General features: G+C 40.5%; 1 protein-coding gene across 2 annotated transcripts; it reads right to left on the bottom strand.

Moving 5' to 3' along the window:
• Positions 1-435: 435 nt before the first annotated feature.
• On the bottom strand, positions 436-12,116 carry dmc1 (DNA meiotic recombinase 1). Of its 2 annotated transcripts, XM_060938931.1 has the most exons (13): positions 12,060-12,116; positions 9,932-9,976; positions 9,694-9,840; positions 7,988-8,070; positions 3,678-3,730; positions 3,541-3,582; positions 3,289-3,361; positions 2,444-2,535; positions 2,280-2,353; positions 2,022-2,136; positions 970-1,030; positions 660-776; positions 436-505 (listed from the first exon to the last, which is right to left on the bottom strand). In XM_060938931.1, the coding sequence occupies exons 1-13, from the start codon at positions 12,114-12,116 to the stop codon at positions 436-438; spliced, it is 1,029 nt and encodes a 342-aa protein (XP_060794914.1). The 2 variants fall into 2 exon arrangements, with proteins under 2 accessions (XP_060794914.1, XP_060794915.1); XM_060938932.1 differs by lacking the exons at positions 2,444-2,535; positions 3,289-3,361.
• Between the last annotated feature and the right edge of the window lie 1,571 nt (positions 12,117-13,687).

Raw genomic sequence — 13,687 nt, 5'->3', positions numbered from 1 at the left:
TGGCGCTTCCGCAGGTGACGTCACGAATCTGGCTCCAGACTCCCTTGGGATTTTTCCAGATGCGTTTTGTTATTTTATTTTTTTCTGCTGTAGACAGATGGCCTTGTGCAAAATTACCCTTCTGGATAAGTGTGTAAAGGGAAATACTTTCATATGAAAAAAAAACAAAAAGAAATTGGTCCAGAATATGCCCTTTAAAAATGCAAGTGTGTTCCTTTGAATAAGTCAAGGGAAATCATATCAAGAAGTAAAAAGTAGAATATTTTCAGGCAATAAGCAAGTCCAGCATTTTATTGGAAAAAAAATCCCCATACATTGAAGTAGAGATCAAATAAATATACAAACAAACAAACAAACAGATGTATTTGATCTGAATATATATATGGTATCTACAAAGAAACCACGAGTTTTGTTTTCAGTGGAGAAATTCTTGCCTTACTCTTTTGCATCTGCCACTCCTCCAGCAGTAATGGCAAAGGTAGCTTCATTTTCTGGCATGTCAGGGCTTGAAAGGAGGAGATAATCCTTTTAATTTCCTTTTTTCACCTTCATTTTGCATTGACATCAACAACCATCCCACACACTTATTAAGAGTTATTATTTTATCTATTGTCTTTAGTGTATATTAGTTTAACCAGCACTTCCCAAAAATGAGTTACCTATCAAATATTTTGGCAATTCTCATTTCGCCACGTCCTTTCCTCAAACTTATGCGTGTGGTGGAGGCATGCGCCAGTATGTGGCCTCCAATGGGCTTTTTGGGATCTGCTTGAAATCTTTAACAGAGCGGTGACAAATGAGCTGCTGCACCTAACAACATCTCAAGTTCATTAGATACATTATAATATTTACATTCAATGTACATACTGTAGTTTGGTCATGCTTACACTCATGGGACCTGCAGAACCGACACGTCACTCCAATGATCTGTAGCGTAACCAATGTTTGAAAGAAACTTTTAATACTTACGTCATCCCAGCTCCTGGATCTGCTGTCATCTGATTCGTGACAAACACTGCAACATTGTACTCTGTCAAAATTGAAACAGAAATATTTTGATCAGACAAGGGTTGAGTTTATTCAGTGTTTTTAATTTGAGTCAATTAGTGGATTTCTCTCTCGTATCTTTAGCAATATTGAAGCAAGTAGAGATATCATGAATACAGTCTAATTTATCGAGTGTTTCCTATTATAATACTACATGATGATTGAACCTATTCCTAGACATTTTTTGCTCATGTCAAGCATGAAATAGTCTTGTTCTTTTGGCAGATGTTTCTTCATATTTTAAGCATTTATTTCTAGAAAGTAACAAAAATCTGCCAATAGACTTAGATCATTTAAAACTTTAAACATCAAAAACAGGTTGAATCTCATCTCATCTCATTATCTGTAGCCGCTTTATCCTGTCCTACAGGGTCGCAGGCAAGCTGGAGCCTATCCCAGCTGACTACGGGCGAAAGGCGGGGTACACCCTAAACAAGTTGCCAGGTCATCACAGGGCTGACACATAGACACAGACAACCATTCACACTCACATTCACACCTACGGTCAATTTAGAGTCACCAGCTAACCTAACCTGCATGTCTTTGGACTGTGGGGGAAACCGGAGCACCCGGAGGAAACCCACACGGACAGAACATGCAAACTCCGCACAGAAAGGCCCTCACCGGCCACGGGGCTCGAACCCAGGACCTTCTTGCTGTGAGGCGACAGCGCTAACCACTACACCACCGTGCCGCCCCGGCTGAATGTCATATTTTATAAAATTAATTTTTTTAAAAATCATAGAATAAGAATTGTTCAGGCCGTTTTGACTTACAGTGGCCATCTTTTTTGCAGTGTAGGTCAATTGTTAACCCAAAAATGCATATGAACTCTTTAGCTTAAATGTTATATAGACAATCTACTTTAAAGCTCTAACCAATAGACATATTACCATTTCATATATGAACATGTTTAGTATGTTAGGTAGCAAAACAATATGAAAGTTATGGGCCATGTGTGAAATAAAACTGACCTTCTGAAATCTTTTGCAGCCTGGAAAGCATCTGTGCCAGCTTCTGCTGTCTCTCTGCAAGTTCTCCTCTTCCTGAGAAATCCACTCGGAACAGAGCCATGATGGAGTCTACGATCTGAAGCAAAACAAAGGTCCAGGATAAAAACAGTAGAATGCCGTATCAATCAGAGGAGTACTAAACTAGTAATAAAGCAGTACTACATTGTACAGATATTATCAAAGTCTGTCTTCTTTTTTCTTTCTCTTCCTGCTACTTGCCAAGAGCTTGAAGATACCTCCCTCCTCATGAAATTTGGCTGCTACAAAGTCTAATAGCTCCATCTGATGTTCACCTAAAATAGCCAGAACAAACAACAATGCATAAAATATCTACCAAATCAAACATAAAAGAGAAGCTAAGCTCAATAATAATCATGTCTTACTGGTATAGGCACGGGCATACAGCACATTATCAAGGACTGCTTCATGATCCACACTGAACCTGTTTGCAATGTCCTTTAGCCTGTCTGGGCGACTGAGAATTACAAGTTAAGAACAAAAAGACTAGTAGCAACAGAACGCATCACTAATATCAGGATGGGGGGGAGAGATAACTCATTCTTACACCACCATGTGGCATGGTGGTGTAGTGGTTAACACTGTCACCTCACAGCAAGAAGGTTCTGGGTTCGAGCCCAGCAGCCAACAGCGGCCTTTCTGTGTGAAGTTTGCATGTTCTCTCCGTGTCCGCGTGGGTTTCCTCCGGGTGCTCCGGTTTCCCCCACAGTTCAAAGACATGCAGGTTAGGTTAACATGGGACAGCCTTAGGCTGAAGTGCCCTTGAGCGAGGCACCTACCCCCCAACTGCTCCCCGGGTGCTGTTAGCATGGCTGCCCACTGCTCTGGGTATGTGTGTGTGCTTGTTGCTCATGTGTGTGTGTGTGTGTGTGTGTGTGTGTGTGTGTGCGCGCGTATGTTCACTGCTTCAGATGGGTTAAATGCAGAGAGGAATTTCACAAGTGCACGTGATGAATAAAGTTGTTCTTCTCAATGATTATATTTTAAACTACCTGTACACAGGCTTATGGCTATTTCTAATTGCAAAATGTCAAGTTTTTCACAATAGATAAAAAAAAAAGATATGTATTAAAAACTGTGGTCATAATGGGGGAAAAATCAAGATGTAGCCTACAGAAATCAAAAACTTGATCGATACCGAATCAAACTGGGAGGTGTCGAAAGATTCCTACCCTTAATTCACAGAAAAAAGCCAACTCAAGAAGGATACAAGGTATTTTCCGAATCAATGAAGATGACCTTCCCTCCAGTATATCCATTCTCACCAGGCAACTGAGCTGTAACTTTAAAGAGATGAAGAGATAGTGTTTAAAGAGAACTGAGACTCAGGGTTCAGCTCATAAGCAAATATTTAAAGAAAGCTCCTTAACCTAATCACAGTTCCAGTTAATATTTCAGAACAACCACGCGGTGTCTACTGACATGGAAGTAGAATCACGGTGATGGATATCATGTCACCTACCACACAGTGTGTGAGAGAGTTGTGTCTTTCCGGTTCTGAACTCTGCATGAACAGGTAGTAATTTTAAAAAAAAAATTTAAAAATCAGACAAGAAGGGCCAAAATTACAGGTGACAACAGAATGTAACTGCAGCTTACCTCCAAAAGCCTCAGTGATTGCCATACTCTCTACTCCTCCTCCAAGAAGTTTACTAAATAGAATTGAAAAAAAAGAACCTGGATTATAAAATACAGTTGAGTTCAAAACATTTCCTTACACTGCAGTTACCCAGATCCCATCACACTTGAGTTGTCACAATATACGACAATAATGTTAAAATGAACATTACAGAGATATTAGGACAGCAATAACATATTACATAATAGTGACGCTCACCATAATATACACATATCATAGTATGGAAGTTATGTCAGTGTTGACAGACAACAGAGGAAGTGCTCAGAATAAACAGAAATTATATGGTTCAAAAGCAGCCTTGTGATGATGTAGCAACATAAGAATAACCAACACACGAGTGTTTTACTGGGAAATACGCCACTCGTATTTTTCATACAAACTACATCCGGGACATGGAGAACCAAAACCGAGACATAAATCTCTGTATGTCACTCGTGAGGAAATCAATGAATCGTTTTGATAAATTTGTGTACTTTTTTGTCCGTGAATGTATTGATATAATAAAAATCACATATTGGCTTGAAGATATGAAGTTTATCTTCTTGTGTTGAAAAATTCATATTTTTCAGATCTGAGTGACATATTTTTTTCTGATATCTTTACTCTGATGATGTCACTCTCAGTGTTTTCCCGCTGACTTGACACGCGTTGTCAAAATAGTGAACCAGTTCAAAATTAAAATTATTTTGATTAACTTGCGGGGTTTTTTTTGTTTGTTTGTTTTTGTGGAGGTGTCCATATAATATATAGAACATTGTACAGCGGCGTAAAGATATAAAGTTTATCTTCTCGTGTTGAAAATATTTTCACTCGTTCGTTTCGCTCACTCATGAATGTGTTCACCACTCGAAGATAAACTTCATATCTTTACGCCACCGCGTAATATCCTCTATATATTAGTATATCATATCATACTTTTTTGTAGTTTTTATTAGAGATTAAGTGCAACTGAACTGTGTGAAAGACCAAAATGTTATAGTTGAAATAAGCATTACCTCTGATAACACTAATCATTGAAATAGTTCATTTTCAGTGTGCTGGTTATAATTATAGAGCTCCACAAAGGAATGCTTAGACATATTATACAATAGGGGTGCAACAATACGCTCTGGTCTCAGTTCGATTCTCTTCACAATGCAGTGTTTGTGATTCCATTCAATTCGATTCTCAGAAAATCTAAATCAGGAAAACTTATGACTGAAAAGAACTCATTTTTATTTCTGAATAATAAACATTGTCAAACAATATGCATTTTGTCTGTATTAAACTAAATAAATGTAAAAATTGCTACAAACAAATGTTTAATATTGTAAACAAAATGTACTGCAGGTTCACTGTATCTTAAAAAATAAATACATTTATAAATTCTCCCAAATGTTCTGATGGAATAAACAAAGTATTTGACCTGGGAAAATGATCGACTGAAGCTCAGAAGCAGAAACAGAGCTACAAAGTCATCTAAAATGCCAGGTTTCTGCAGCCCCTTTCTCAGACAGCATACAGTGGTGCTTGAAAGTTTGTGAACCCTTTAGAATTTTCTATATTTCTGTATAAATATGACCTGAAACATCATCAGATTTTCACACAAGTTCTAAAAGTAGGTGAAGAGAACCCAGTTAAACAAATGAGACAAAAATATTACACTTGGTCATTTATTTATTGAGGAAAATGATCCAATATTACATATCTGTGAGTGGCAGAAGTATGTGAACCTCTAGGATTAGCAGTTAATTTGAAGGTGAAATTAGAGTCAGGTGTTTTCAATCAATGGGATGACAATCAGGCGTGAGTGGGCGCCCTGTTTTATTTAAAGAACAGGGATCTATCAAAGTCTGATCTTCACAACACATGTTTGAGGAAGTGCATCATGGCACAAACAAAGGAGATTTCTGAGGACCTCAGAAAAAGCGTTGTTGATGCTCATCAGGCTGGAAAAGGTTACAAAACCATCTCTAAAGAGTTTGGACTCCACCAATCCACAGTCAGACAGATTGTATACAAATGGAGGAAATTCAAGACCATTGTTACCAACTGCAGGAGTGGTTGACCAACAAACTCCAAGAGCAAGGCATGTAATAGTTGGCGAGGTCACAAGTGACCCCAGGGTAACTTCTAAGCAACTGAAGGCCTCTCTCACATTGGCTAATGTTAAGGTTCATGAGTCCACCATCAGGAGAACACTGAACAACAATGGTGTGCATGGCAGGGTTGCAAGGAGAAAGCCACTGCTCTCCAAAAAGAACATTGCTGCTTGTCTGCAGTTTGCTAAAGATCATGTGGACAAGCCAGAAGGCTATTGGAAAAATGTTTTGTGGACAGATGAGACCAAAATAGAACTTCTTGGTTTAAATGAGAAGCGTTATGTTTGGAGAAAGGAAAAGACTGCGTTCCAGCATAAGAACCTTATCCCATCTGTGAAACATGGTGGTGGTAGTATCATGGTTTGGGCCTATTTTGCTGCATCTGGGCCAGGACGGTTTGCCATCATTGATGGAACAATGAATTCTGAATTATACCAGCGAATTCTAAAGGAAAATGTCAGGACATCTGTCCATGAACTGGATCTCAAGAGAAGGTGGGTCATGCAGCAAGACAGCGACCCTAAGCACACAAGTCGTTCTAGCAAAGAATGGTTAAAGAAGAATAAAGTGAATGTTTTGGAATGGCCAAGTCAAAGTCCTGACCTTAATCCAATCGAAATGTTGTGGAAGGACCTGAAGCGAGCAGTTCATGTGAGGAAACCCACCAACATCCCAGAGTTGAAGCTGTTCTGTACGGAGGAATGGGCTAAAATTCCTCCAAGCCGGTGTGCAGGACCGATCAACAGTTACCGCAAACGTTTAGTTGCAGTTATTGCTGCACAAGGGGGTCACACCAGATACTTTTGCCACTCACACATATGTAATATTGGATCATTTTCCTCAATAAATAAATGACCAAGTATAATATTTTTGTCTCATTTGTTTAACTGGGTTCTCTTTATCTACTTTTAGGACTTGTGTGAAAATCTGATGATGTTTTAGGTCATATTTATGCAGAAATATAGAAAATTCTAAAGGGTTCACAAACTTTCAAGCACCACTGTAGATCACAGAGGCATGTAGAGAATGGACAGAAGAGCTCATTTTATCCATTATAATGTATATGTTGGTCACTGCACTTCGGAGCTATTTGGCTGTTGGTCACTATACAAGTGCAGATGATTGTCATCTCAGTAATGGCTCTCAGTAAAGACTCGCCATTATTTTAATTCTAAAATAAAATAACCTCTGATATCGCACATTTTCATGAAGTACATCATCACATTTTTGCATCACAATGTACCATGTCATAACGTATAGACCGCTACTGCTGATGTCACCACTACCTGAAGTAATGGCACTTTTCGCCATATTGGAAGACCAACAAACTCATGATTAGGGGGAAATAACGGCAGCAGTATGTGAACCCACGAGAATAAAGTGGAGTGGCAAACGACTTAAACAAACAAAACTGAGCTGTTTTATTTATGATTTATTGACCCAACAGTAGACTTGAAAGAAACCTGTGTGAGACTTGGCAAAAAACTGTGGATATAATGGATAAGTCTGTGCATGATCTGTGGACATGGCAGATTATTTCAAAACCCTGAAGCCTGCTGAAAGGAAGTGATATGTTGAGAAACTGACTCTGATTGATGGTTTTGTCCCTTACAGTGATGCTGGGGCTGAGTGGGAGCAAGATGTTGACATCTTGCCAGCTGTGACCTATCCAGACATAGTAAATTATCTGGTATTCTCACCAAGTGCCTACACCATGGACAGTCTAAAAGCCTACAAAAGCCTGGATGCTTATAATCAGTTTGGGTGTGGTTGGGTCCATCATGTGTTTGTCATGATGAAGAATGAAAATCATGTTGTGAAATGCAAGGTAATTTTCTAATGTTTTATTCAGATTAATATCAGTAAAAAGTAAAATTAATTTCCCATGGGAACTAGATTAAATTATTTTTATGCTTATCAGCAGCAGCATAAGAATGCGCAACAAAAATAACCTCCAGTAAAAATAACCAATTCACGATCATAATACAACCTCCAGTATTCAGTCAACACCAGAGGCCCTGTGAAGTGTTTGTGTGTGTCTCTCATGCTGGTCTTCCAATATGGTGGTGCAAACATAAATCATGTGACCTCTGACGTCACGCGGTAGCGGTCTATAGTTACACCCCTTTTATAGACTGCTTAATTATGCCAGTGAAATGCTGATAGACTATCTCGAACTGAATTCTTACTCAAACTCCAAACTGCCTGTTGTGACGTGGAACACTTGTTTCCTTTTCATACTGTATTCTGAAGCTGTCTGAAATCCAGTCATCTGCACCAAGCAAAAAGAATCAACAATAAATTTAAAAACATTAAAGGACTAGGCAACCGTCTACACTACATCCCTTAAAGGAGATACGCAGAATCATGACCTCACTTTCGTTTATAAACACCTTGAGACCTCAAGAATGGCATAGGAATAGTTTTAAGCGTTAACAATAAATCTAATATAGTAATTTTTACGATTAAACTGATTCATATAGGTAACAGTCTGAGTGAATGACCTTGACATCCGTAACGTCACTGCAGGAAGTCTATGGGTCTCATCGCCATTTCTGCTATACTAAAACACAGAGTTGACTGCAACTCTGATCCTCCATTTTGAGCTAATTTATCGCCATGCCATGTAGATGTGTTGCTGGCGGGTGCAGCAACATGACAGAAGGTGGATTTACGTTGTATTCATAGCCCAAGAATGTTCAAACTGCAAAGATTTGGACGTGTTTTGCGAGAAATTCACGGGCACATTGGGTGCCTACGAAGTGGTCTCTCCTCTGCTCTGCACATTTTACTGAAGACTCGTACGAGACATCTGATCTATTGAGCGTTGGCTATAAGCCCGTATTGAAAGAGACTGCAGTACCAACAATTAAAGAAAACTACAAGAAAGGGAAAGTTTTTTTTTTTTAAAGGAAAGTAAGTTCAGTTACACCAGTTCTGGAGTGTGAGCCGAGGGTTGTTGGTAAAACCTGGGACGGAACGGGACGTGACATATTATCACTCGGGCAGTGAGCTCCCTACAGTTGTTACTAAAACCGGTGATGTTCCGTTCTGTCCCAGGTTTTAGTAATTGCCTGAGCCGAGCAGTAATGGCGGAGTACTCAGTAATGGAGAAAATGGAGAATGAGTGGAGCAGCCGTCTGATTTCTCCACTGGATATTGCTGCCATCTCGCCCTTACGTGGAAGAAGCGAATGAACGGAGAACTGAATGGAGAACTGAAAGTCAGATTGTTTCAAAACAATCAGCCACAAGATCAGCCTTCAAGAAGCTAGAACACAGACGGGTAAGCTGCAACTCTCATTTGGATATCAAACACCATGCTGTTTACCTGCATTTAGATTAATACATGTAACTTGTGTGTTTAAGTTACCAGTATAAGATTATTTAATTTGCTTCAGAATGCGATTGTCTCAGTTCATCTGATTATTTAATTAGCCTTTTACGTTTTATCAGTGAAAATGCATGCATGTACATTGCATAAGTTATAACACCTATCCTGTTTTAATCAGAGTCAACCCACAATCAATGAAGTCAAATCAGTCTTAGTTGAGCAAGTCGGTAACAGTATTTCTTACTTTCACCATAAATTTTTATTGCTATGACTTTGGTCTATAGCTGTAAAAGGCCTCGGCCTTAAAACTGGTTACTGCTGTGACGTCATGCACTCAGGGCTGGATGGCTCAGCAGGGCAGCTCGAATCCCAACTCTGCAGTCGATTTTAACTCTCGAAAATATATATTTTTAATTTCCATTTATGCAGCATACAAGAGTCAAAGATGGAGATACTATCCACTCAGAAATTTATTTAAAAATAAAGGTTCTGCGTATATCCTTTAACCCCACAAACTAATCCTGTATGACTTTTCCAGAAGATGCCTGAAAGTGAACATTACCAGCAACTTCCCAGCAGCTTCCTTGATTTTCTCCACTTTGGCTTCAGATAAACCCTTAACATTGCTGAGGGCACGGCGTGTGGTCATCTGGATCCCTTTTATCGTACAAATTCCCACTGATTTCAATTTTTTGATATCTGCCATATTCTACGAAGTGTGCACCAATAATACAACAAGTCAAATAAGCTGTCATAATGTTAATTGATCTTATTATAACCTTAAGTATCATTTTACTCACAATGCCATATTTCTGAAGGAGTTCAATATCTTGGAAGAAAGATTCCTGAAAGTTAACAGAAATAATAAAATCTTCATTCTTCCAAAGTTAAAATACTTTCTATGCCATCCAAATGAAATAAACTAAAGTGATCCTTCCTGGTGAATCTGAGGAAACTGTATACAGTGGTGCTTGAAAGTTTGTGAACCCTATAGAATTTTCTATATTTCTGCATAAAGATGACCTAAAACATCATCAGATTTTCACACAAGTCCTAAATGTAGATAAAGAGAACCCAGTTAAACAACTGAGACAAAAATATTATACTTGGTCATTTATTTATTGAGGAAAATGATCCAATATTACATATGTGTGAGTGCCAAAAGTATGGGAACCTTTGCTTTCAGTATCTGGTGTGACCCCCTTGTGCAGCAATAACTGCAACTAAACGTTTCCGCTAACTGTTGGTCAGTCCTGCACACCAGCTTGGAGGAATTTTAGCCCATTCCTCCGTACAGAACAGCTTCAACTCTGGGATGTTGGTGGGTTTCCTCACATGAACTGCTCGCTTCAAGTCCTTCCACAACATTTCGATTGGATTAAGGTCAGGACTTTGACTCGGCCATTCCAAAACATTAACTTTATTCTTCTTTAACCATTCTTTGCTAGAACGACTTGTGTGCTTAGGGTGGTTGTCTTGCTGCATGACCCACCTTCTCTTGAGATTCAGTTCATGGGCAGACATCCTGACATTTTCCTTTAGAATTCGCTGGTATAATTCAGAATTCATTGTTCCATCAATGATGGCAAGCCGTCCTGGCCCAGATGCAGCAAAACAGGCCCAAACCATGGCTTCTCATTTAAACCAAAAGGTTCTATTTTGCTCTCATCCGTCCACAAAACATTTTTCCAATAGCCTTCTGGCTTGTCCACATGATCTTTAGCAAACTGCAGACAAGCAGCAATGTTCTTTTTGGAGAGCAGTGGCTTTCTCCTTGCAGCCTTGCCATGCACACCACTATTGTTCAGTGTTCTCCTGATGGTGGACTCATGAACATTAACGTTCAGCGGCATGGTGGTGTAGTGGTTTGCACTGTCGCCTCACAGCAAGAAGGTTCCGGGTTCGAACCCAGCGGCCGGCAAGGGCCTTTCTGTGTGGAGTTTGCATGGTCTCCCTGTGTCTGCGTGGGTTTCCTCCGGGTACTCCGGTTTCCCCTACAGTTCAAAGACATGCAGTTAGGTTAATGTGGTGCGGCCTTGGGCTGAAGTGCCCTTGAGCAAGGTACCTAACCCCTGACTGCTCCCCGGGCGCTCTAGTGTGGCTGCCCACTGCTCTGAGTGTGTGCGTGTGTTCACCGCTTCAGATGGGTTAAATGCAGAAGATGAATTTCACTGTGCTTGAAGTGTGTACATGACAAATAAAGGTTTCTTCTTCTTCTAATGTGAGAGAGACCTTCAGCTGCTTAGAAGTCACCCTGGGGTCCTTTGTGACCTTGCCGACTATTACACGCCTTGTTCTTGGAGTGATCTTTGTTGGTTGACCACTCCTGCAGATGGTAACAATGGTCTTGAATTTCCTCCATTTGTACACAATCTGTCTGATTGGTGGAGTCCAAACTCTTTAGAGATGGTTTTGTAACCTTTTCCAGCCTGATGAGCATCAACAATGCTTTTTCTGAGGTCCTCAGAAATCTCCTTTGTTTGTGCCATGATACCCTTCCACAAACATGTGTTGTGAAGATCAGACTTTGATAGATCCCTGTTCTTTAAATAAAACAGGGTGCCCACTCACACCTGATTGTCATCCCGTTGATTGAAAACACCTGACTCTAATTTCACCTTCAAATTAACTGCTAATCCTAGAGGTTCACATACTTTTGCCACTGACAGATATGTAACCTTGGATCATTTTCCTCAATAAATAAATGACCAAGTATAATATTTTTGTCTCTCTTTTTTTTAAACTGGGTTCTCTTTATCTACTTTTAGGACTTGTGTGAAAATCTGATGATGTTTCAGGTCATATTTATACAGAAATATAGAAAATTCTAAAGGGTTCACAAACTTCCAAGCACCACTGTAATTAGACTGAGGGTGCTGATCATAATCACGTCTATTGCACTGTATACGTGTTAGCTAACGAGCTCACCTCGTCATCCTGATACCCTGCCTCATCTTCCACAACTTGGTCCTCCACTGATTTCATTCTGGGAAAGACTACCACCAGGAGATATTTTTATTATTAAAAGTGAGCAACTGTACTGTTTTACTGTATGTTGAAAGATAATACTGTCTACTGTTGCTAGCTAAAGGCTCTAAGCTAGTTCGTTAAGCAGAAACTTTTTTGTTTTTCTGACTTTCTTACCAGATTTTTTCTGTAATGGTTATATGTACAGTGGGGGGAAAATGTTTACTTACACACACTACTTTACCTGTAAAGCACAAGTTGTCAAATTTCTAAATATTTCTAAACTAAATATCTGACGGATTTGAGTCTGAGACACAACAACTGCTAATCGCCTCAGAAGTAAAGAGTGCGCGCGCACGTGCGCGCGCGACTCAACTCTGGTGCCTTGTGCACAGTGCTCACCACTGCACTACTGTGCCGCCTGATTAAAGTCCTGTCAGTGCATTTCCCTATGGAGCTTCTCCCCCTCACACACTTGCCATTTTCTAGCAGTTCATGAGAAATCCAGAGTAGTAAAGCAGTAAATACTGTATAGGATACTATTGTTGTAATACAGTTAGGTCCATAAATATTTGGACAGAGACAACATTTTTCTAATTTTGGTGCTGTACATTACCACAATGAGTAGTGGTTAGCACTGTCGCCTCACAGCAAGAAGGTCCTGGGTTCGAGCCCCGTGGCCGGCGAGGGCCTTTCTGTGCGGAGTTTGCATGTTCTCCCCGTGTCCGCGTGGGTTTCCTCCGGGTGCTCCGATTTCCCCCACAGTCCAAAGACGTGCAGGTTAGGTTAACTGGTGACTCTAAATTGACCGTAGGTGTGAATGTGAATGGTTGTCTGTGTCTATGTGTCAGCCCTGTGACAACCTGGCGACTTGTCCAGGGTGTACCCCGCCTTTCGCCCGTAGTCAGCTGGGATAGGCTCCAGCTTGCCTGCGACCCTGTAGAACAGGATAAAGCGGCTAGAGATAATGAGATGAAAATGTTCATTTCTGGCGGCACGGTGGTGTAGTGGTTAGCGCTGTCGCCTCACAGCAAGAAGGTCCTGGGTTCGAGCCCCGTGGCCGGCGAGGGCCTTTCTGTGCGGAGTTTGCATGTTCTCCCCGTGTCCGCGTGGGTTTCCTCCGGGTGCTCCGATTTCCCCCACAGTCCAAAGACGTGCAGGTTAGGTTAACTGGTGACTCTAAATTGACCGTAGGTGTGAATGTGAATGGTTGTCTGTGTCTATGTGTCAGCCCTGTGATGACCTGGCGACTTGTCCAGGGTGTGCCCCACCTTTCGCCCATAGTCAGCTGGGATAGGCTCCAGCATGCCTGCGACCCTGTAGAACAGGATAAAGCAGCTAGAGATATTGAGATGAGATGTTCATTTCTAATACTTCGTTGAAAACCCTTTGTTGGCAATGACTGCCTGAAGTCTTGAACTCATGGACATCACCAGACGCTGGGTTTCCTCCTTTTTAATGCTCTGCCAGGCCTTTACTGCAGCGGTTTTCAGTTGTTGTTTGTTTGTGGGCCTTTCTGTCTGAAGTTTAGTCTTTAACAAGTGAAATGCATGCTCAATTGGGTTGAGATCAGGTGACTGACTTGGCCA

The sequence above is a fragment of the Neoarius graeffei genome, chromosome 14, assembly GCF_027579695.1.
Source record: "Neoarius graeffei isolate fNeoGra1 chromosome 14, fNeoGra1.pri, whole genome shotgun sequence".
Taxonomy (NCBI): Eukaryota; Metazoa; Chordata; class Actinopteri; order Siluriformes; family Ariidae; genus Neoarius; species Neoarius graeffei.
This window is presented reverse-complemented; position numbering and strand designations above follow the sequence as displayed.

Coding starts and splice junctions, on each gene's coding strand:
- dmc1 (XM_060938931.1), bottom strand. CDS start 12,116: ATGAAATCAGTGGAGGACCAAGTTGTGGAAGATGAGGCAGGGTATCAG. Junction 3,731..7,987: donor ACAGGCAGTTTGGAGTTTGA/GTAAGAATTCAG, acceptor AATTCTATTTAG/TAAACTTCTTGGAGGAGGAG. Junction 3,362..3,540: donor ACTCTCTCACACACTGTGTG/GTAGGTGACATG, acceptor ATCTCTTTAAAG/TTACAGCTCAGTTGCCTGGT.